Source organism: Ammospiza caudacuta, chromosome 17, assembly GCF_027887145.1.
Source record: "Ammospiza caudacuta isolate bAmmCau1 chromosome 17, bAmmCau1.pri, whole genome shotgun sequence".
Classification (NCBI taxonomy): Eukaryota; Metazoa; Chordata; class Aves; order Passeriformes; family Passerellidae; genus Ammospiza; species Ammospiza caudacuta.
Genome location: NC_080609.1, coordinates 3,317,663 through 3,339,680, shown reverse-complemented (window position 1 = coordinate 3,339,680; position 22,018 = coordinate 3,317,663). Strand labels below are relative to the sequence as shown.

At 56.5% G+C, this 22,018-nt stretch overlaps 2 protein-coding genes across 5 annotated transcripts in view; one reads left to right on the top strand and one right to left on the bottom strand.

The window, feature by feature from the left end:
- Nucleotides 1–6,792: 6,792 nt before the first annotated feature.
- On the top strand, nt 6,793–17,430 carry NLRC3 (NLR family CARD domain containing 3). The gene is made up of 17 exons (XM_058816288.1): nt 6,793–6,818; nt 7,696–9,486; nt 10,040–10,126; nt 10,806–10,889; nt 11,107–11,190; nt 12,024–12,107; nt 12,212–12,295; nt 13,111–13,194; nt 13,920–14,003; nt 14,419–14,502; nt 14,606–14,689; nt 14,921–15,004; nt 15,632–15,715; nt 15,823–15,906; nt 16,256–16,339; nt 16,497–16,580; nt 17,320–17,430. Exons 1-17 carry the CDS (start codon nt 6,793–6,795, stop codon nt 17,408–17,410), a joined length of 3,087 nt encoding a protein of 1,028 aa, XP_058672271.1. The 3' UTR covers nt 17,411–17,430.
- Nucleotides 17,431–19,263: 1,833 nt separating this feature from the next.
- Nucleotides 19,264–22,018, bottom strand: part of CLUAP1 (clusterin associated protein 1) — a 62,873-nt gene continuing 60,118 nt past the window's right edge. For 2 of the 4 annotated variants that reach the window (XM_058816094.1, XM_058816092.1), the window contains 3 exons: nt 21,697–21,752; nt 20,029–20,070; nt 19,264–19,762 (listed from right to left, as the gene is read on the bottom strand). In XM_058816094.1, coding sequence (XP_058672077.1) covers nt 19,607–19,762; nt 20,029–20,070; nt 21,697–21,752 — 254 coding nt within the window. In that variant the 3' untranslated portion in view covers nt 19,264–19,606. The remainder of the gene's footprint in view (nt 19,763–20,028; nt 20,071–21,696; nt 21,753–22,018) is intronic. The other 2 variants (XM_058816095.1, XM_058816093.1) reach the window with 1 other exon arrangement.

Genomic DNA, 22,018 nt, shown 5'->3' with positions numbered 1-22,018 from the left:
TTCTTCCTCTAAATCCTGACAGCGCCTTTGAGGCAGGAAGAAGTTCATTTCTTCTGATAAGAGGGCAATAAATTATTTTTCTCTGAAAGATTTTGAAGTCCCGTGGCTGCTATCTCGCTGCGAGTCCTTTCTTTAAAAAAAATATCCTACATAGCACAGTTTCTATTTTAACAATTTTTATAACCTAAAACTATATTTAACACACTGCTTAAGAGAATTAATGCAGCATTACTTTCTAAAACAACACATATAATATTAATTTTAATATTTGCGAAAAGCCAATCATAAAATATGCATTTTTCACACTCCCCAAACACAGCTCCGTGGCCACGAGGCCGCCCTGACCCCACCAGCTCCATCAGCCACCATTGGTCTGAATGCCAGGGAAATTTTTTATAGGATTTACAAATGGAGGGTTTTGTGGAATAATAATGGGAAATCATCACCGAGCCCACCTGGAGGGCAGGGAATGGAGAGTGGGGAAGGGAGATCCCGCTGGTGCTGCTGCTCTGGTAGCTCTGGCTCCTGGCTCGGATGGGATCCAGCTCTTCCCAGACAAATCCCACTCCAGGAAGCATTTGGCAAGGTCAGGCGAACGGCTTTGGAGGAAAGGCAGGCTATTCCTACCCTTTTATCCCACTCTTTCAAAGCACAACTTTCATTTACTCCTGGGATTATTCCCAAGGGCAGAGCTGCTGCCATTCCAGCCTCTCCCCTGGGACATTCCCATCGCTCCTGGCCAGGGCTGGGGCTGTGCAGCAAAACCCTCGGCTCTCCAAGGCCGGGGCGAGCTCTCGGTTTCGCTCCAAGTGAATTGGCAGCACTCTGGGTGTTATTTGGGGCGGGTTTGTGGCTTTTGGGACAAAGAGTCGGCAGCGGGGGAAGTGTCCCTGCACGGAGCATCCCATGGGGCAGCCCCAGTGTGGCTGCGGGGCTCGGGCGGGTTTTTGGCGATCCCTCAGCCCCATTTGCATAGCCGGCAGCCCCACACTGACAGGAAGGAAGATCTGCGAGACCCAGGGCAGGAAGGGGCGCGGAGAGAACGGAAAGAGACAGAAACCACCGGGCTGGAAGCGGCGGGGCAAGGCGGACCCACCTTGCCCAGGTGCTGCCCGAGCATCCCCCGGCCCCGGTGGCATCGGGGGACACCAGCGGGCAGGGTGGCTTCTGCCTCTTCTTCAGCATCGTCCAGGAGGAGAAAACGCTGGGGACAAGGAGCTGAGCGGGACACGGAGGGGCTGCATCCTCCCGGGCCATGAGGATGCTCTCGCCACTGCCCTGCTGACACAGCGAGCCGGGCAAGGGGCCCGAGGCCAAGGTAGGGGCTTGGAGGGGTGTGGGGAGAGGGAGAATTGTCACTTGGCTCTCCCGAGTGGGGACAAACTGCTGCAGAGCTCGTGCTGTGATGGCCATGTGAAAAAGAGTCACTGGGCCAAGGCAGCAGGGCAGGGAGTGATGGGCAGAAGTCCCTGGCACGGCACCGCGTGGCACAGCACGGTATGGCACGGCCACCAGGCTGGCAGGACGAAGTGGAGCCCAGAGTGATGGAGATGAGGGCGGCACCCCACAGGGAAGCTGGCACTTGTCACAGATCCTGTCCCCTTTGCCTGCTCTGCCTGCCCGGGCACAAAGGAGCCTCAGCCGGGCTCTCCTGCCTGCCCAGAGCCTTGGGGAGGCTTTCTCCTCTTAATGTCATCTGCTGAGCTAATTAACTTCAAAATAATCCAAAATAAACCCCAAGATGTACCACAAACAGAATAGGAAGATATTAGTGACACACTCACCTGTGGCACAACTGCACCAAAGAGAGGGGCAGGGCCCTGGGGGTGTCCCAGGAGCAATCTGGGGGGCTGGAGCTCAGCCCTGCACCCAGCTGGGCACCCTGGGCTGCCTCAGGGCATCAGACACAACCCTGCTGTTATTTAGGCCCTTTTGGGCACTGTGTGGCCATAAATGTGGGGTTGCTGCTGGGGACAGGCTGGCTGCTGTCACCCCTGGGGTGTCACCCTCACTCAGCGTTTGGCCACCACATGGAAGAGTTACCCAAAGCCAGACAGGGGAGCCAGGGGACACCTCCCACTCGGGTTGTTCATGTTGCACAGAAATTTCTTCCTGCAGAGCTTGCAGCTGCTCTGGGGTGCTCTGCAAGCCCAGGAAGGCTGGCTGGGTACCACATCTGTCAGCATCCCTGCATCCCTGGGCTGTGGGGGGCACGGGGATGGGCTGGCAGCAGTTTCCCTGCTGATATCCTGAGATCCCGTGGCTGGGAAGGGCAGGAGCTGTTTGCTGGGAGCATCTGCTGTTTAATCAGCTGCTTGCACTGCTGTGGTGAAGCATCCTCAGGGCACGGCCAGCTGAGGAAATGCATCAGCCTTCACTCTGCAGCTTGTGAGGTGCAGCAGTGCCCTGCAAGGGACCTGCTCTCCAAAATTAGCTTCATTTTTAGGTGTTTGGAGTCACTTATAGATTGATTTTTCCTTTTTTTCTGGTGAGATTTGGGATTGGCACTGCTGGCATTCATGTTCCCTCACCTTGTATTTAACCCTGCTGTGTCTGGGCCCTGTTATAGGGGTTGGGGCACAAGGAAACAAAAATCCAAAACTCAAACCTGGAAGAGATTAAATTTGACATAAAATACATTTAATTTGCCAATCAATTTTCCTGGTATTAAACCAAGACCAAAAAATTTAAGTAGAAAATGTATTAAACTTTAAATCTAAGTTTAAAATTATTAAACATATTAAACTTTAAATTTAAGTTTAAAATTTAATATGTAAATTAGATATCTGAGTTACTTGCCAGTCTGCAAGCCTCCTAATTGAGTAATAATGCAGAAGGTATTTTATCACCTCGTTTAATTAGCAGAAGTTAACGATGTGAAGTCTCTCCCATCCTGCCAAAAGGTGGCAGCCTGCATCCTGGCTTCGGGATTCGCTCAGCTCAGGGAACAGCTGGAGCTGCTGGCCTGGGAAATGTTTTCATTCCCATGGGGGCACAGGGATATGGAGATGGCCAGGCTGAGGTTTTGGTGTGTTTGGGGATGGAGTGAGCTGGGCTGGGCACTTCCCACCTGGGCATGACCATGCAAAGGTCATGTAAGAAGCTTTTAACCTGATCTAAATGCTGTGGCTCAGTCAATTTTCCATGTTTTCCATCTGTGGGTGCTGCACCATGCAGGAGCTCTTGCCCAGCCCTTTGGTGTAACCCCAGCCCAGCCCTAGAGGCAGCAGGTCGGGTGCCCAGGGCTGTGCTGGGAGCTGGGAAATCCCCCTGGAGCTGCCAACCACCCCCTCTCCCCACACTGCTGAACCTGCCCACGAGCCCTGCAGGGGACAAACACAGGTTTGGGTGTCCCCTGGTGCAGCTCTGCTGCTGCTGGGACAGCTCCTGGCCTGGTCCCCAGCAGGTTCCTGAGGGTGGTGGGGCTGTCTGGGGCAGCAGGAAGGGCTGGAGGCAGTAAATGCTCCCTGCTGTGGCCACCTCAGGGCTGTCCCTCCATCCCAGATTCCTCTGGTGGTGTTGGACTGCCAGGGGTGACACTGAATGCACATAATTAGAGGCTGCACATAATTAGAGGCAGAGATGAGCAGGAGCTACATCTAGGCCTGTGTTCTCTGGGGTTGGTGTCAGGAATCTTGGGACAGACAGGAGGAAAGCACAGCAGCTGTGTGGCAGAGGACTGGCTGTGACCATGGTGGGGACCTGCCAGCACAGCCCTTGTGGCTCCCAGCACTGCTGAGTTTTGGGCAGGGACACTCAGGGATGGTGGTTCATAGGAACAGTGGGGTTGGAGCTGCTGGAAGAGCACATCAGTGTTGTCTGAACATCCTTAGAGGAAAGGATTTTCTCCTGGGCTGGACCTTTGGATTGCACTAAGCAAAAACCAAAGTGTTAATGCCAAATTCTTGCCAAGAAAATCCCGAATTCTCTCCCTGGGGCTTGCAGGTGCCACTCATAGTTTGGCTGGGCAGCCTCCTGCCCTCCTGTCCCCTTATCCCATCTCCCTGGGGACACAGGCAGGGCAGGGCGGACACAAAGCTGCCTCCCTGCTCCCGTGGCTGCCAGGGGGACACTGTCCCTGCTGGGTCCTGGCTGGGCAAAGCTGGGATGTGCAGGATGGACACCTCAGGCAGGGCTCTGGAATGAGCTGGTCCCATCCTGGACACACCTGGGAGTCTGCAGGGGTTATGGAGCTTGGCTTTGGCCAGCCCTTACCCTTCAGACAGCTCCTGTGGGAGCTGGGGGCTCCTCCAGCCCCAGGACAGCCTCCAGCAGCCCCTGTGCTCCCAGAGCTGCACCTGGAGCTCCTGGAACCAGAAAGAACTCACAGCCCTCCCTGCATTATCCCTACTGCTGCTTTATCCTCCTGGTGAGATGTCTCTGCTTTGTGAAGGAGCAGCAGAGGACACATCAAACCCTCTCTGGTGCTGGAGCAGGTTTCCCCCATCAAAAGGCCCCGTTTCAGGGCTGCAGGGAGGGCTGCAGGGAACACCTGCAGCAAAATCCCTTTATCCCTGCAGGGAACACCTGCAGCAAAATCCCTTTATCCCTGCAGGGAACACCTGCAGCAAAATCCCTTCCATCCCTGCGGCAAGAGCCTCTCTCATCCATCCTGGCAGTGCAGCATGGACCAGAGACAGACCCTGGGACTGCAAAGGCTTAATTGAGCCTTCCAGGCCTGTTAGAGACGAGAACACATCACAGGGTGAACGTTTAGCTGTGAATTGCTCACTGAGCTCCTTTAATTGATGGTGTCTTCATTGACCAGGCCACTGCCTGGGGGGTGATGAGTCAGAGCTCTCAGTATGGAGAAAAAGGCTTTGCTGGGGATCACCATCACTGCCCAGGGCTCCTGGACCTCTGGCACCACTGGCACCAGGGGCTCAGCCAGGTTCCATCCTGAAGGGAAGAGCAGTGAGCTCAGACCCTGCCCAGCAGCACCTCCCAGCCCTGCAAAGGCTCCTCAGGAACTGGGACATGCCCCTTGTCTCTATGGGAGACCCAGGTGTGTGAGGGACCCACCCCTGTGACACTGCCAGGTCCCTCTTGTGCTTCTGGTGGGAGAAACAAACCCCACATGGGCCCCTGGGAGGGAGCAGGAACAGAAGCTCCAAGCACCTTGGGGCTTTGCACCATGGACCAGAAGCTCTGCCAGGTTTGGCTGGTCCAGCTGCGTCTGTGCTTTGTCCCTAGAGGAGGTGTGACCAAGGAAAGGAGTGTTACCTTTGTGTGACCAAGGACAGGAGTGTTAATATTGGTGTGACCAAGGACAGGAGTGTTACCTTTGGTGTGACCAGGAAAAGGAGTGTTAATGTTGGTGTGACCAAGGAAAGGAGTGTTAATGTTGGTGTGACCAAGGAAAGGAGTGTTAATGTTGGTGAGGCTGCACCAGAGCCCCCACAGCGCCCATGTTCCCCTCAGGGGTGGGCTGGACAAAGGCAAGGCTGTCTGTGGGGAGAGACCCCATTGCAGAGCCTCTGACCAGCATGGAGGTGTTCACATGGACCCAGAACACCCTGCAGGGCACGTGGAGGGGAGGAAAGATGCCAGACACAGGCCTTGAGACACTGTGTGTGCATTGCTGCTGCGATCAGACATCCCCTGGGGCTCAGGAGTTCATCTCCAGAGCCTGGAGATGACTTTGGGGCTGGTGCAGAGGCCACAGCACAGTGTCTGTAGCACAGCTGGAGCTGGGAGCACCTTCAGCCATGGAGATTTCCCCTCTCTGCCTCTGCTTGAAGAGCAGCAGGGCTCTGAGCAGATACACCTCTCAAAAATAACCACCAAGCCCTGAGCGTGGTGTGGCAGCAGCGAGGGGGAGGGAGCAGGTGATGATTCAGAGCATCCTCAGAGATCTGCACAGGATGTGGTGCTGGCCCCGCTCAGCAAGCCCTGACAGAGGCTCTGGATGGGGCCAAGGTGGGTTTGAAACCAAAGCAGGCCCTTCATCATCACTGCCTGCTGCCCCACAGCTTCCTTCACAGCACAGAGGACAAGGTGCAGCAGCTCCCAGCCCTGGTGGCAGTGGTGACACTCAGGTGACCCACAGAGGGCACAGGGGCATTGCCAGGGCAGGTCATGCCCCTCTGTGCGTCAGGAAGGTGGTGCTGGTGGTGAAGGCACCACGTGTGACCGTGTTCACAGGGGTCTTTGGATGAGGGAAGAGATGAGGATCTGACTCCATGTTTCAGAAGGCTGATTTATTATTTTATGATATATATTACATTGAAACTATACTAAATGAATAGAAGAAAAGGTTTCATCTCAGAAGGCTGGCTAAGCTAAGAACAGAAAGGAAAAGAATGATAACAAAGGCAGCTGCCTCAGACTCTCTGTCTGAGCCAGCACTGCTGTGATTGGCCATTAATTAGAAACAACCACATGAGACCAATCACAGATGCACCTGTTGCATTCCACTGCAGCAGATAATCATTGTCTACAATTATTTTTGAGGCCTCTCAGCTTCTCAAGAGAAAAAATCCTCAGGAAAGGATTTTCATAAAAAGATGTCTGTGACACCACATGTGTGCCACTGGAGGTCTGGGCCCAGCTGTGCCCCTGACACTGAAGGGGGCTCTGTGCCAGGCAAAGGCTGATGAGTGACCCCCTGGCTGACCCACAGCCAGCTCAGAGTGGGCTCCCTCCCACACCTCTCCTGATCTTCTCCTCTTCCTCCCCAGGGCCATGGACAGGGGCTGAGGAGCCCCGGGTGGGGCCGTGAGCGGCCAGGGTACACAGGGTAGCCCATGGGACACTGCTGCCACCACAGCACCCCTCACCCTGGCACCACCCATGCCACAGGAGGCCTCTGATGGAAGGTGAGTGGTGCTTGGGCAGATCTGCCACCCTGGGGGGGTGCTGGGGTCAGAAATGGGTGAGGAGGGCACCAGGGTGTGAGCAGGTCCAAGGCCGCACTGGGGAATGGCTGCCTCTGGAGGGACATGATCCTGCTCAGGCTTTGTTCTCTGCATGGCTTTGGATCCCAGGAGGAAACAGCATTTCATGGTTTTGCTCTTCAGTCTCCTTGGCTCCAGTTTCAGTAGCTGCTGCCCTCACCCAGCAGCTCCCAGGGCTTTGGGATGGCATCATCACAATGAGGGATTGGGCAGGGCATTCTGGGGGGCTCCAGCTGGGCCTGACCCTGACCTCTCGATTGATTCCCACCTTGGTTTCATCCCTGCCTCACTGCCATGGACTCTCTGATGAACTGCACTCCTGGCTGAGCCTGGTGGCCACCGCTGGCCCTGTCCTGCTCACCTGGCTCAGGTATCACAGTGAAATTAAACCCCCAGTAAAGGCTGGACAACCAGGGGATGATGGTGTGAGAGATTCAGGGCTGAGGTTGGAGCCTTCCAGGCAGGAGGGAAAGCAGGGAAAGTCCAGGGGAGTCCATGGCAATGAGGCAGGGATGAAGCCAAGGTGGGAACTCAATCGAGAGGTCAGGATCAGGCCCAGCAAGGGCAACCAGGTTCAGACACAGCCCAGGGGCCACCATGCAAGGTCAGAACGATGAGGTCCAAGATCTAACTCCTACAACACAGCTTTAGCTGAGGCTGAAGGCCCAGAGCTGAGCTTAAATGGGCTCCTGGACTGACTGTGAGGCTGACCAGGGCCCTTTAGGCCTGTTGGTGCCCTCTGAGCCCTGCCCCCTTCCCACCAGCATGTAAGCATGGGCACAGCAGAAAAGTGAAGCAGGTTCTGTCATTTGCCTTTGTGCTTCCTCCTCTTCCTCCTCACCCCTGTCTCGTTCCTCTGTGCAGAACCCATGGTGCAGAAGCACGTGGAGAGCCTCCAGAGCTCCTGTGGGAATGGCCTGGAGAAAGGAGCCCTGCAGCGCCTCACCAACCTGCTGCTGGTGGAAGGCCTGACCGACATCCAGCAGAAGGAGCACGACATCCTGCAGGTGGAGACCACCAAGGGCCTGCCCAGCACATCCAAGAGCATCCCCCTGGAGAAGCTGTTCCTGCCTCTCTCCAAGCTCAGCATCCCCCCTCGGATCTCCGTCACCGTCGGCATGGCCGGCATTGGCAAGAGCACTCTGGTGAAGCTGTTTGTGTGCAGCTGGGCAAAGGGGGAGATCAGCAGGGACATCCTGTTCGTGCTGCCCCTCACCTTTAAGGAGCTCAACATGCACGAGAAGCTCTCTGCTGAGCGCCTCCTGAGCTCAGCCTGCCCCCACATCCCGGCCAGGGCCGCCCGCACCCTGCTCATCCTCGACGGCCTGGATGAGTTCAAGATGCCCTTGGATTTCTCCAACGCAGCGGTTTGCACCGATCCCAAGAAGGAGATCCAAGTGGACAACCTGATCACCAACATCATAAGGGGGAACCTGCTGCAGGAGGCCTCCGTGTGGGTGACGGCGCGGCCGGCGGCGGCCGGGCAGATCCCCAGCGGGCTGGTGGACCGCATGACGGAGATCCGGGGCTTTGGGGCTGCAGAGATGAAGGACTTCTTGGACCACATGTTCCTGGACAACAGAGATCTGTCCAGCCAAGTCCTGCAGCACATCAGGGCTAACAGGTCGCTCCATGTCCTGTGCACCATTCCTGGATTTTGCAGGATTGCTGGTTCCTCAATCGCTTATTTCCTCAAACACAGCAACGATCAATCCCAAGAAGCGCCCGTGGTCCCAAGGACCCTGTCAGAAATCTACTCCTATTACTTTAAAATGGCTCTGAGTGGTGACTGGCTGGAAAAGCCGAGAGAAGCCCTCAGGATCGAGCAGGCTGTGAACACCAGCAAGAAGCTGGTGGGCAGTCTGGGCAGGCTGGCCTTCTACGGGCTGCTGCGGAGGAAGCACGTGTTCTACGAGCAGGACATGAAGGCCCACGGCATCGACCTCTCCCTGCTGCACAGCTGCCTCTGCACCCGCCTCCTGCTCAAGGAGGACCTGCCGGCCTCCACAGCCTACTACTTCTCCCACTTGACCATCCAGGAGTTCCTGGCAGCTCTCTATTACTACACGGCGGCCAAGCGAGCCATCTTCGATCTCTTTGTGGAGAGCGGCGTGTCCTGGCCCAAGCTGGGCTTCCTCAGCCACTTCAGGAACGCGGCGCAGAGGGCGCTGCAGGCCGAGGACGGGCAGCTGGACGTCTTCATGCGCTTCCTCTCGGGGCTGCTGTCCCCGCCGGTGAACCGGCTGCTCTCGGGCTGGCTGCTGCTGCAGGACGAGCAGGAAGGGTGGCGCAGCCAGGCCGTGGATGCCCTGCAGGGCTGCCTGCAGGCCGAGCACGCCGTGTCCTGGCGCGCCGTCAACGCCATGCGCTGCCTGCAGGAGCTGCAGCACACCGACACCGCCCAGGCCGTGGAGGAGGCCCTGAGGAGCGGCACCCTGGCCGGCATGCTCACCCCCATCAACTGCTCTGCCCTGGCTTACCTCCTGCAGGTGTCTGATGTGTGCCTGGAGGAGGTGAACCTGTCCAACTGCCTCACCTACAATGTGTGTAAGAGGCTGCTCTCCCAGCTCCTCTTCTGCCACAGCCTCAGGTGAGTCCTGCTGGAATTGCACCGGGAGGTGTGAGGAGAGGTGCCAGGCTGTGACTGTGGAATCCCAGACTGGTTTGGGGTGGAAGGGAACTTAAAACCCATCGGTTCCATGGGCAGGGACACCTTCCACTGTCCCAGGTGCTCCAAGCTCCATCCAACCTGGCCTTGGGCACTGCCAGGGATCCAGGGGCAGCCACAGCTGCTCTGGGCACCCTGTGCCAGGGCCTGCCCACCCTCACAGCGAAGAATTTCACCCTAAATTCTAATCTAATTCTCTCCTCTTTTAGTTTAAACCTGTTCCCTGTTGTAAGTCCCCTCTAAGTACTGGAGGCTGCAATGAGTTCTCTCTCCCCTATGACTCACAACCCCAGGTGTCAATGGAGACTTGGGTCCACCAAATGTTGTCCACCTGCAGAAGGGGTGGCACTGGTTCAGTTCTGCTTCTGTCCTTGAGTTTCTAAACCTGGGACAGGCAGATGTCATGGGAGGATGATCCTTTCCCCACTTTGTTATCCAAACCCCTGCTCTTGCTCTTTCCTTGTGTGTCCTGCAGGCTGGACAATAACCAGTTTAAGGACGATGTGATGGAGCTGCTGGGCAGTGTGCTGAGTGGGAAGGACTGCCAGATCCAGAGGCTCAGGTAGGACCTGGCCCAAGGTGGGTGGGATGTCCTGGGGATGCAGTGTGGAGCTGGGGGCACTGCAAAATCAGGGTGAGGGTCCCCCAGGAATGTGTCTCCCCCTGGCTCCCCAGGGTGCCCAATGACAAGGACAGCCCCACACGATCCCCTGCACCCAGGCACAGTCACCTTACCCCAAAAATGTCTTGCCCAGTCTTCCTGGAACTGCTGCCTCCTCACTGTTCCTAAAAAAGTCAGTAAATCCATGGGTTATCCTAACAAACCACTTCCCAGGGTCACAGCAGATCCCTGGACACTCGAGGCCCTGCATGGAGCACCTGCTGCAGGGAGGGGACAGGCTCCTGACCCCCATGCAGGGAGGTGCCTCATCCCAGACAGATGGGCTCCCACTTTCCCCACCTCCTCCTCTTCCTCAAGGCTGCACAGAGTTCCCCATGCTGACATCCGAGCTCCTTTATGGGACACAAACAAATTTTATGTCCAGAAATGGTGTCCTTGCAGTCCTTGCCTGGTGTGCACCCCAGGAGAACATCCATCACTTTGCTTGTACCATGACCCAAATGCTCCCCATGGCTCTTCCCTGCTCACCCATCCCAGCTGCCTCCTGGGACATGCCAGGCTCTGTGCCAGTCTCTTTCTCCTCTGGAAAAACACCCAATTTTCCTTTTTTTCTGGGCAGCTTGGCAGAAAATCAGATCAGCAACAAGGGAGCCAAAGCTCTGGCCAGGTCTCTGCTGGTGAACAGGAGCCTGATGGTGCTGGAGTAAGTGTCCCCCTTGTCCAGCCCCTGTGGTGCCCCCATTCCCAGTGGGAACCATTCCCTGCCCGTGGCTGGGCTGGATCCCACCCCCTAAAGCCACCACCACGAGCTGCTGGCCTCATGTCCCACCCCAGCAGTGCCATGTGGAGACATCTGGCTTAAGCTGGGCCTGTGCCAGTCTGGCTTTGCTAACCTTGGCTTTTCTGCTGTCCCGCCCCAGCCTGCGGAGCAACTCCATCGGCCCCACCGGAGCCAAAGCCCTGGCTGATGCCCTGAAAAAAAACCAGATCCTGCTCTCCCTGAAGTGAGTCTCAACCTCTGGAGCATCTCCTGAGCAGATCCCCAGGGCAGGCCCCCTTCCAGGCATCTTCTGTGCCCCTGGGGTTTTGCCAAGCTCCAAGGGCAGCACATGGGGACAGCCTGGGCACACACGAGTGCAGCTGGCACAGACCCAGAGAATGGGGCAGATCTGGGGCAGAAATTTGGGGTTCTCCTGCTTCTTGGGGCAGTGAAGGGAGGGGCTGGGGCTGCAGTCCAGGTTGAGGTCCTCTCTGTGCATGGGAGCTCCCAGGTGCTGTTTGGTGGAAGAAGGAAAATCCCATGGGAGAGGAGTGTGACAGTGTTCACAGAGGTCTCAGGTTGAGGGGAGAGACGAGGATCTGACTCCATGTTCCAGAAGGCTGATTTATTATTTTATGATATATATTACATTAAAACTATACTTAAAGAATAGAAGAAAGGATTTCATCAGAAGACCAGCTAAGGATAGAAAAGGAATGATAACAAAGGTTTGTGGCTCAGTTCTATGTCCGAGCCAGCTGACTGTGACTGGCCATTAATTACATACATTCAACATGGGCCAATCACAGATGCACCTGTTGCATTCCACAGCAGCAGATAATCATTGTTTCCATTTTGTTCCTGAGGCCTCTCAGATTCTCAGGAGGAAAAACCCTAAGGAAAGGATTTTTCGTAAAAGATGCTTGCGACAGAGGAGGGAAGGAGACTCCTGGTCAGGGATGCTTGGGGGCCAGACCCCTTTGTCAAGCCAGGGCAAGCAAACCCCAGGGCAGGTGGCCACAGCCCCTGGCCCTGCTGTGGGAGCATCCCTGCCTGGCCTCACTCTGTGTCCCACAGCCTCCAGCACAACTCCATCAAGGAGGACGGCGCCGCCTTCCTGGCCGAGGCCCTGCTGACCAACCACCGGCTGCTGACCCTGAAGTGAGTGACCAGACGTGGTGTCCCTGCCATCCAGCCCCCAGCAGGGTGGGTGCCACCCGTGGGGACGTGGCTCTGCCATTCTCAGGTGCCTCCTGCCTTTGCAGCCTGCAGAAGAATGCCGTGGGAGCCCAGGGTGCCCGGAACATGGCCGAGGCGCTGAAGCAGAACCGCAGCCTGAGGGAGCTGATGTGAGCACGGTGTGAGGGCAGGGATGGCACTGCCAGGGCCACATCCCCTGGATCTGTGGGCAGAAAAGGGGCAGGGCTGTGTGTCAGGCAGCAGGGACAGTGCTGGCTCTGCCCAGCGGGGCTGGTGGGGATGGAGAGAGCAGAGCCTTGGGAGCAGCCCTGTGGGGATGCTGTCTGCACCTCCAGGCATGCAGGAGCCACGTGAAGGAAGGAGAAGCTGTTTCCCCTCTGGCAGAGGGAAGCAGCAGGGCTGCAGGCCCTGAGGAAACATTAAAAGCTATTCCAGCTCAAAGCAGCCCTGAGAACAGAGGTGTGTGTAGGTGGGGAGTGAGGTGGCAGCGAGTTCATGCTCACTGCTGCAGCAGGAAGGGCCTGGGGGAGGTGAATCCATTGCTGACAGCTCCAAGCTTCATTGTGACCATGTTCACAGGGGTCTGAGGATGAGGGAAGAGACGAGGATCTGACTCCATGTTTCAGAAGGCTGATTTATTATTTTATTATATATATTATATTAAAACTATACTAAATGAATAGAAGAAAGGATTTCATCAGAAGGCTGGCTAAGAATAGAAAAAGAAAGAATGATAACAAAGGCTTGTGTCTTGGACAGAGGGTCTGAGCCAGCTGACTGTGATTGGCCATTAATTAGAAACAACCACATGAGACCAATCACAGATGCACCTGTTGCATTCCACAGCAGCAGATAATCAATGTTTACATTTTGTTCCTGAGGCCTCCCAGATTCTTAAGAGGAAAAATCCCAAAAAAAGGATTTTTCATAAAAGATGTCTGTGACCCTTCCTCTTCTGTTTCAGACTCTCAAGCAACTCAGTGGGAGACAGCGGCTCCATTGCCCTGGCTGAAGCTCTGAGGGTGAACCACAGCCTGCAATGCCTGGAGTAAGTTCCCCCTCCATGCCTGGACTCCTTGATAACAGAGCCCAGCCTCCTCCTGCCAGCAAAATCTGCCACCCCTCAGGCCCTCCCCATGTCTGTGTCACTGCACATTCCCTGGATGTGCAGGCTGGACACGATGTGGCAGCTCCAGCAGCAGCCAGGCTGGAGGGACTCTGGCAGAATCAATCCTAAAACCCAGTGGTGACTTTTTATTCTGGCTTGGAGGAAATCAGGAGCTTTGGGTGTTTTCTCTCTCAAAAGTGATGGGAATCGGCTGAGGAGGGAGGGAATGGCTGGGGCCTGGCAGAGTCAGCCTGGAATGGTGCCACCTTCACTCCCCATGGGAACAACCCCTGGACAGGAGGGCTGGTGGCTCCTGCTGATGAGTGGCTGTGCCCTGGTGCTGTCCTGTGACCAGGATCCCAAACCCGTGGGAGCCACGTGCCCAGCTGAGCCAGCAGCCATGGTGACAGACAAGTGGGGACAAGGGTGCTGCAATCCCTGTCCCCTGTGCTTGCTGGGGCTGGGGCTGCTGTGGCCAGCAGGAACGGCTGATCCCACCCTGGATGCTCCCAGGGCTGCTCCTTCTGCCTTGGTTTCCCTGTCCCCTGTGGCTGGGAGATGCCCTTTTCTTGGTGAAATGGGCACTGTCCACCCCAGCCATGGCCCTGCAGCCCAGCTGTGATGCCAGGACTGGCCCATCCTCACACCTCCCCTGTTTGTCTCAGTCTCCAGAGCAACTCCATCAGCAGTGCAGGGGTGACAGCGCTGACAGCAGCTCTCTGCTCCAACAGGGGACTCCTCAGCCTCAAGTGAGTGACAGCCCCTGCAGCCACCCTGGCCAAAGGCTGGGCTGGGACCTGCGAGCTTCTCAGAGCTTGTGCCTGGTTATTTCCATCTCTGAGATGCTTGAAAGCAGCTTTGGTTCCTCCTCCAGCTGTGAGGAACTTCTCTGTGTCTTTATCTTTCTTCCTTTGGGACAATATTCAGTCAGCCCCATCTTGGAATGACAGGATGGCAGCAGGGATGGGAGGCTGGCAAAGAGCCCTGATGGGCCCACAGGGAACACAGGGAATGGAGCTGCAGGAGCTGATGGGGGTGGTCTCAGACAAACTGCTCTGCTCAGTCCATGGCCTCAGCCCAGAGCAGGAGGGGAAGGGGCTCAGGGGGAGCAGCTGACCCTGCCCTGCCCTGGCTGCCCCTCCCCAGCCCTGTGTCTCTCCCCAGCCTCAGGGAGAACTCCATCAGTGGGGAGGGGGGCCCGGCCATCGCCCGCGCCCTGCGCAGCAACAGCACCCTCAGGAAGCTCGAGTAAGTCCCATGGGGGCCCCAGGAGGGCACCCAGACCACCCCATGCTGTCCCTGGAGCTGTCCTCAGCTTCTCCTGTGTGACCTGAGCCCTGTGTCCCTGCAGCCTGGCGGCCAACCTGCTGTGTGACGACGGGGGCCAGGCCATCGCCTCGGCCATTGGAGAGAACCGGGCTCTCACCTCCCTCCAGTGAGTGTCCCTGGCCCTAAAACCCCGGCATGGACACTGGCAGGGACACTGCTCCTGGCCCTCAGCCCTGCCAGGCTGGGACATGGCACCCTGGGAGCTGTGCTGTGACATCCTGGATGGGCCTACAGGGTCCTGCACATTCCTGGGTGGGTGTGGATGGCTGTGGAGCCTGGCTGGATCAGGGCACGCTCACAGCCCAAGGCTTCACCTCTCATTTTCTCCTGCTTGCAGCTTGCAGTGGAACTTCATCCAGGCCAAAACAGCCATGGCCCTGGCACAAGCACTACAGTCCAACAGCAGCCTGGTCAGCCTTGAGTAAGTGGGGACACAGCTGGATGGGTCCTGGGTCCTATTGATAGCTCATCCAGTGCCACCCCTGCCATGGCAGGGACACTTCCCACTGTCCCAGGCTGCTCCAAGCCCTGCCCAGCCTGGCCTTGGGCACTGCCAGGGATCCAGGGGCAGCCACAGCTGCTCTGGGCACCCTGTGCCAGGGCCTGCCCACCTCATTCTTGCCAATATCCCATCTAACCCTGCCCTCTGGCAGTGGGAAGCCATTCTCACTTGGGCTACAAACCCTTGTCCTTGTGCCTGGTTTGTTTCCCCAAGTGCTCTGAGATGCTGAAAGCAGCTTTGGTCCCTCCTCCAGCTGTGAGGAACTTCTGTCTTTATCATTCTCCCTTTGGACCATATATTCATTCAGCCACATCTTAGAATGAATCTCTGCAGATCCTTGTCCCAAGTCCCTCTGCAGCTCTCCTGGAGTCCCTTTAGGCCCTGCAAATCTGCTGTGTCCCCTGGCTGGGGATGCTCTAAATGCCTTGTGCTCCAGGAGCTCTCCCAAGCCATTTGGGGATGCTGGGAGAGCAGGGCCTGTGCTGGCCCTGTCCCTCTCCCTGCCCTGGTTCCAGACCATGGGCACACCCAGCCCTTCTGTCCCAGCCTGCAGGAGAACACCATCGGAGACGAGGGCATGGCCGCCCTCTCAGCTGCACTGAAGGTGAACACCACGCTGGCAGATCTGCAGTGAGTACCCAGGCTGCAGCAGGGCCCTGCTGTCACAGCCCAGTTACCCTCATTAACACACCATGGCCACTCAGGACAGTGCTGAAGGTCCCTGTGTTCCCTTGCAGCCTGCAGGTGGCTTCAGTTGGCACGGCCGGTGCCCAAGCCCTGGCAGAAGCCTTGATGGTCAACAAGAGCCTGCAGGTCCTGGAGTAAGTGGGGGCACCAAGCACCCAGGGCTGTGCCACGGGTCCCTGGGTGTCTGAGAGCCCTTGGCTCAGCTCTGCTCCTGCCCTCTGTGATCTCCCAGAGCTGTCCCTGGGTGTCACTTCTCCATCTCCTCTCATCTGTGCCCCCGGGGCTGTCAGGCTGTCCTTCCTCAGCGCTCCTGTTTGCATCCTGCGGGCTGTCCTCTGTCCCTCCTCACCTTTCCCTTGTTTGATGCCTGCGGGCTGTCCCTCCTCACCGCTCCCTTGTTTCCAGCCTGCGGGCTGTCCTTTCTCACCGCTCCTGTGTTTGCACCCTGCGGGCTGTCCCTCCTCACCGCTCCCTTGTTTGCAGCCTCCGGGGGAACTCCCTGGGCCCAGCCGGGGCCAAGGCCGTGGCCAACGCGCTCAAGGTGAACCGCAGCCTCCGCTGGCTCAAGTGAGTATCGCAGCCCCGGAACAGCCCGGGCAGGCATTCCCTTGGGAACGGCGGGGATGGCCAAGCCAGGGCTCCCAGAAGGACAAACCCTGAGCAGGTGGCTCAGTGCATTCCCTCCACACGTGCTGGCGCTGTCTGACCCTCCTGCCTCCCGCAGCCTGCAGGAAAACGCCCTGGGCATGGACGGAGCCATCTGCATCGCCACGGCCCTCAAGGGCAACCACAGCCTCACCTATGTCAAGTAAGTGGCTGCTGCAGGAAAGGCAGGGATGGGGAGACCATGGGACCATGCAGGGACCTTCTCCCTGCCAGCCCTGCCCTCTCCTGGCTGCCCCACAGGGCAGGGGCATTCTGTGCTCCTCCCAGTGTGAAACCACCATCTCCACACAGCTCCAGAACCCTCAGCTCCCCTCCAGGGATGCCTCTGGGCCAAAGAACCACCTCAAAAGAGAAATCCTCTCCAAAGCCAGGGGAGAAGGGGCTCAGCCCCTCCAGCTGCCCAGGGCTGTGTCCAGCTCCTCCCTTGGCTGCCTCAGGGCTCTCAACCAGCAGGGTCCTCCTGCACAGGGTGGGGTGGGCACAGGTGATGCCAGATTGTCACCAGAGGACACGAAACAACACAACGTGCACACACTGCTGTTCTCAAGATGAAAAAGGGAAGTTTCTTTTCTGACTCCAACATTTATAGATTCCCAAAGTGCCAGTGGATTGGAGGATGACAGTCCCACCTCTCCAATGACACTGGACAAACCAACAATCCATCAAATTTCTCCTCCTCCATAAAATAATGCAAACCAATAAGTTATTTATAGAAAATGTGTGAGAAACTTCATGACAAGAATGTAAACATCAGAAGGCTTAGAGAATCTTTACAAGTCAAGGTGACACCAGATGCTGGTGCAAAGCTGGGCAGCATCTGCTGTCCCCAAGGATCCTGCTGTGCCTCTTGCCCAGCCTGGGCTCTCTCTCTCTCCCCCCAGCCTGCAGGGGAACCTCATCGGGCACTCGGGAGCCAGGATGATCGCGGACACCATCCGGAGCAACGCGCCCGACTGCGTCGTGGACGTGTGAGGGACCTGGCTGCAGAGAGGGGACTGGGGTGCCCCTGCCCTGGTGACTGCAGAGTGCCCATCTCAGGGATGAGAACTGGAGCAAGGACAGCTCCTGAGCTCCTGGAACAGCCCAGGAGGACCGAGGGTGTCGGATCAGGAGTGCAGAAGGGTCAAGACTCACATTGAAAGCTGAGGGATGTGTGTGCCTATGTCTGTTCATCCAGGCCCTGGGGGAGCTTCAGGGAATGGGGGAAATGCAAGGGAATGGGGGAAATGCAAATAGGACTGAGGAGGGGCAGATGCCACAGCCAGACCTTGTTTTTGTGGGGGATTTATCTGCTGGTGGCAGCAACTCCTCCTGTGCCTTGTCACCCCTGGCTAAAACCAGCCCAGTCCAGCAGGGTCCTCTGAAATCCCAGCTAGACCAAGAGATTTGCTGCTGCCTTGCTCAGATGGGAGTGATGCTGTGCACCTGGCACTCCAGCAGGTCCTGGCTGGTGCTGTGCCCTCAGTAACAGGCTGGTGCTGGCCAGACACACCTGCAGTGTTTGGCAGAGCTGTTCTCTAACAAGAAGAGGTAACCCAAGGCATAGGAGTGGAACCATCTTGGAAAATAAAGAGTCCTCGGGAAAATGGAGGAGTAAGCAGGGGAATGTAAGAGGAACTGCACTGCCTGAGGGTGGGATGTCTCCAGTACACCTTGGTGCTACACCAGGACTGCCTCAGCTCAAACTGCTGCCTCTCAGCTTCAGGCTGGAGCTCTTGGACCTCCTGCTGCTCTCACGGTGTTCTGTGACCTTGGGACACATCCTCCCGATGTCCCAGCTGCAGGGTCTGTCCCTTGCAGGTCACCTTTTGACCAGGAGAGCAGAGGTGGTGCCTTTGTCTGTGTGGCAGGGACCCAGGGACTCCCAGAGGTGCCAGGTTTGCAGGTGACCCAGCAGCCAAACTGTGAACCCTCAGAGTCCCCTGAAGCCTCTGTCCCCTGTAAGGACACTCTGCCACACTCAGGGCAGCCAGTGGCTATGCAGGGACCTGGGGCTGATCCACAGACACTGGGCTGAGCTCTGGAGATGTAAATGCTTGGGAATAAATTCATTTCTGGATGAGAAGATGCCTTGTGCAGCCTTGCTCTTGCACTGCAGGACATTTGGGATGGGCTGTGCTCCTCTGCCCAGGCTGAGAGCTCAGTTCTCTGGCACAGGGGCTGCTGCCTGGCACCAGCAGGGCTCTGCCACCTGCCTGCTGGCTGTGCTGGAGGCTAGGTGGCACTGCTGCCTGGAGAGAGAGGCTCTGCCTCTGTGCACACCAGCTGTGGAGTCACTTTTTCATCTACACGAAATAGAAAACTGTGACTCAAACTGCAGCCCTGCTTTCAGGGGTCAGATGGTCACAGAATGGTTGGGTTGGAAGAAATCTCAGAGCTCATTCATTCCCAGCCCTGCCATGGCAGGGACACCTCCCACTGTCCCAGGCTGCTCCCAGCCCTGCCCAGCCTGGCCTTGGGCACTACCAGGGATCCAGGGGCAGCCACAGCTGCTCTGGGCACCCTGTGCCAGGGCCTGCCCACCCTCACAGGGAACAATTCCCAATTCCCAATATCCCATCCATCCCTGCCCTCTGGCAGTGGGAGCCATTCCCTGTGTCCTGTCCCTCCATCCCTTGTCCCCAGTCCCTCTCCAGCTCTCCTGGAGCCCCTTCAGGCCCTGCAAGGTCTCCCTGGAGATTTCTCCAGTTTTAACTCCACTCCTTCAGTCTCCCTCGTGCTGCTCTTTGTGCAGACAAGCCCTTGATTAAGTAAAGGATATGTTTAGGATAAATAGATTTAAGCCAGATTTAAAACCAATTGAGATGCATTCCCAGAGCAGCTTTTCATCCAGTTTTATTAAGCCAAAGAAATCTATTTGGACATAATAAAATGCAGGGAAATCAGGCACATGATGCTCACTGGAGTGAGGCTTCTGGCACTGCAGTGCACAAGAGCCAGTTTAGTGCAATTATGGAAATAAGTGCACATTACTGTGATTCTCATTATGGATAAACTGCTCATGCTTTGAGATTCACAAACCTGGCAATCCAAGTTTAATTTTCAGGTTTAATGAACATTATTTACCAACTCCTGAGTTCACACTGACACACACTTCTCAGACAGCAGGGTATTAGCTCCTGGCCTCTCCAAAACTGGTGCTTCAAGAGGCCTCCTGCTCCTGAAGGGTCAGAAGTCATTATCACTTTGCTCCAGTGGCTCTGGCTTTCTGGCTCGGGGATTGGATTTGCCTGGGGTGATTTCCATGCTGTCATCTTCCAGATCATCCTCCTCCTCCTCATCTTCATCTTCATCCAGGTCAATCTCACTATCCCCTGAGTCGTCCTGCAGGACAGGGAACAGGAGTCCAAGACCAGCTCAGCTCTGCCCTTTGCCAGCCCCACATGAGGGATGGCAATGTTGTTGTTCCCCTGCACTCCCAATGGATTGCAAACCTCCTTCCCCACCCACGGGGCTCAGGAACACAAATTCCCTGACTTCTGCTGGCTCTGGGCTGTTTAACATTGAGGTGACAGCTGCTGTGAGCCCACAGAGTGGAGGGGAGTGCAAGAGAATGAATCCCAGGAGAGGAATCCAGGAGAGGAACCCACCTGAGCCTTGCGCCGGCCTGGCCGTGCCGGGGCTGGGGTCCCCTGGAGAGCCAGAGTGGAGGAACACCAGAGGCAGAGCAGGAAAAAAAAGTACAAGAACATAAAAGAGACCAGAAAGTACCCAGGCTGGAGCAGGGGAGAAGGCAGCAAAGGCAGGCACAGCTCAGGTATCACACCAGACAGGGGCTGGGCACTGGCTCTTCCTCACTCCATGAGCTCCTGGAGGGGCTCAAAGCAGCCTCAATCCCTGGGCTGGGACACACCAGCAGAGCCTGCAGAGATCCCTGAGCTCTGAGAAGCTGCAAGCAGAGGGCAGAGCAATGAGACAACTGCAGAGGCTGCAGCTGAGGGAAGTCACAGGCTGAAGGCCTTGGCTTTCCATCCCTGATGTGCTGGGGCTGTGCCAGCAGGGACAGAGCTGCCAGCAGGGAGTCTGAAGGGAACAGAAATCACAGAGGGTGACCATCCAAACCTGTCACTAACGTGGCCAAGGACAATCAGGCAGCACTGGGACTACAGTGACATCTTCACCCACAGCAGAGCACTCTGCCCTTCCCAGAAATGGGTCAGGATGTGCAGGAGGCAACAACCCATTCTGGCAGGAGCAGAGAGCAGAGCAAGGGCTGCAAGTTCTCTCCAAGACACAAGGTGAGGGTGCCCCAAAAGCTGTGGCTGCCCCACCCCTGAATTGTTTTAAGTCAGGCTGGATGGGGCTTGGAGCAACCTGGTCTAGTGGAATGGGTCTCTGGGTGGAACAAGATGGGTTTTAAGGTCCCTTCCACCTCAAACTGTTCTGGGATTCCCAGAAATGTCTGAACTCCTCTCCCTGAGGGGTGTCTGCTGGATTGAGACAGAAAGGTTCCACCCACACTGGGAATTAACAGCAGCACAGGCTCAAACACAATCCCACAGTGACCACAGCTGTACTAGTTCCTACCCCTCTCCAAAACAATGTTCCAGCATCACTGGAGAGAACAGCCCCACTGCCCCTGGCATGGCAGCAGCTTTTTGGGATGGTGGGGAGAGCTAACTGCAAATGCCAAGCACATCCCAGCAGCTGGCTCTGGTGCAGATGTGGCCACTCAGGTGTGCCCAGAGGCACAGAAATGCTGCCCATGGGTGCCAAAGGCTGGGCACAAACACAGAGCAAGTGCCTCCTGTGCCTTTTTAAAAGCTGTGTGAGCCCATTCACACGGAAACCAGAACCAAGGGCAAGGCCAGGAGCCCTGGGGCAGCAGGAATCCCAAGGGCACAGCTCACAGTCCTGCTCTCATCCCTGCCCCATCCTCCAGGGCACTCATGCTGCCAGCACAGGGCTCCAAGGAGTGACTTTAGAGCAGTGAAAGGGAATTAGGTCCATATATTTAACAGCTGCACTGGTCCCTCTTCCCAAAAATCTGACCCACAGCTCACCAGAGCATTCCTGCAGCCCGTGTGACACTAGCTCTGCACTGCAGGATGGGGTGAAAGCACATGGAGCACACAGACTCCAAGAACAAAGGAAAAATAAGGAAATATATGCCTATGCCAAGGAAAGGAGTCAGCCATTGGAAAGGAGGGGAAAAGCAGGCCTGGGGTGTGAGGATTCAGCAGGTAAAAAGGTGTCTCTCCAGCTGGCATGTAAAGCCTTGTCAGAGAAGCTCTGCAGACAATGAGCTGGTTACTCACATCCTCCTCCGTGTCTCCACCTTGCATTGATCCCACGATCCGTGTGCCAACTCTTCCTGCAGGAGCAAAGAGAATCCCATCAAACCTGGCTGGTGTCACAGGAGCAAAGAGAATCCCATCAAACCTGGATCATGGTCATAGCAGCAAAGAGAACCCCCCTCAAACCTGGCTGGTGGTACAGGAGCAAAGAGAATCCCCCTCAAACCTGGATCATGGTCTCATGAGCAAAGAGAATCCCATCAAACCTGGATCATGGTACAGGAGCAAAGAGAGCCCCCATCAAACCTGGATCATGGTCTCATGAGCAAAGAGAATCCCCCTC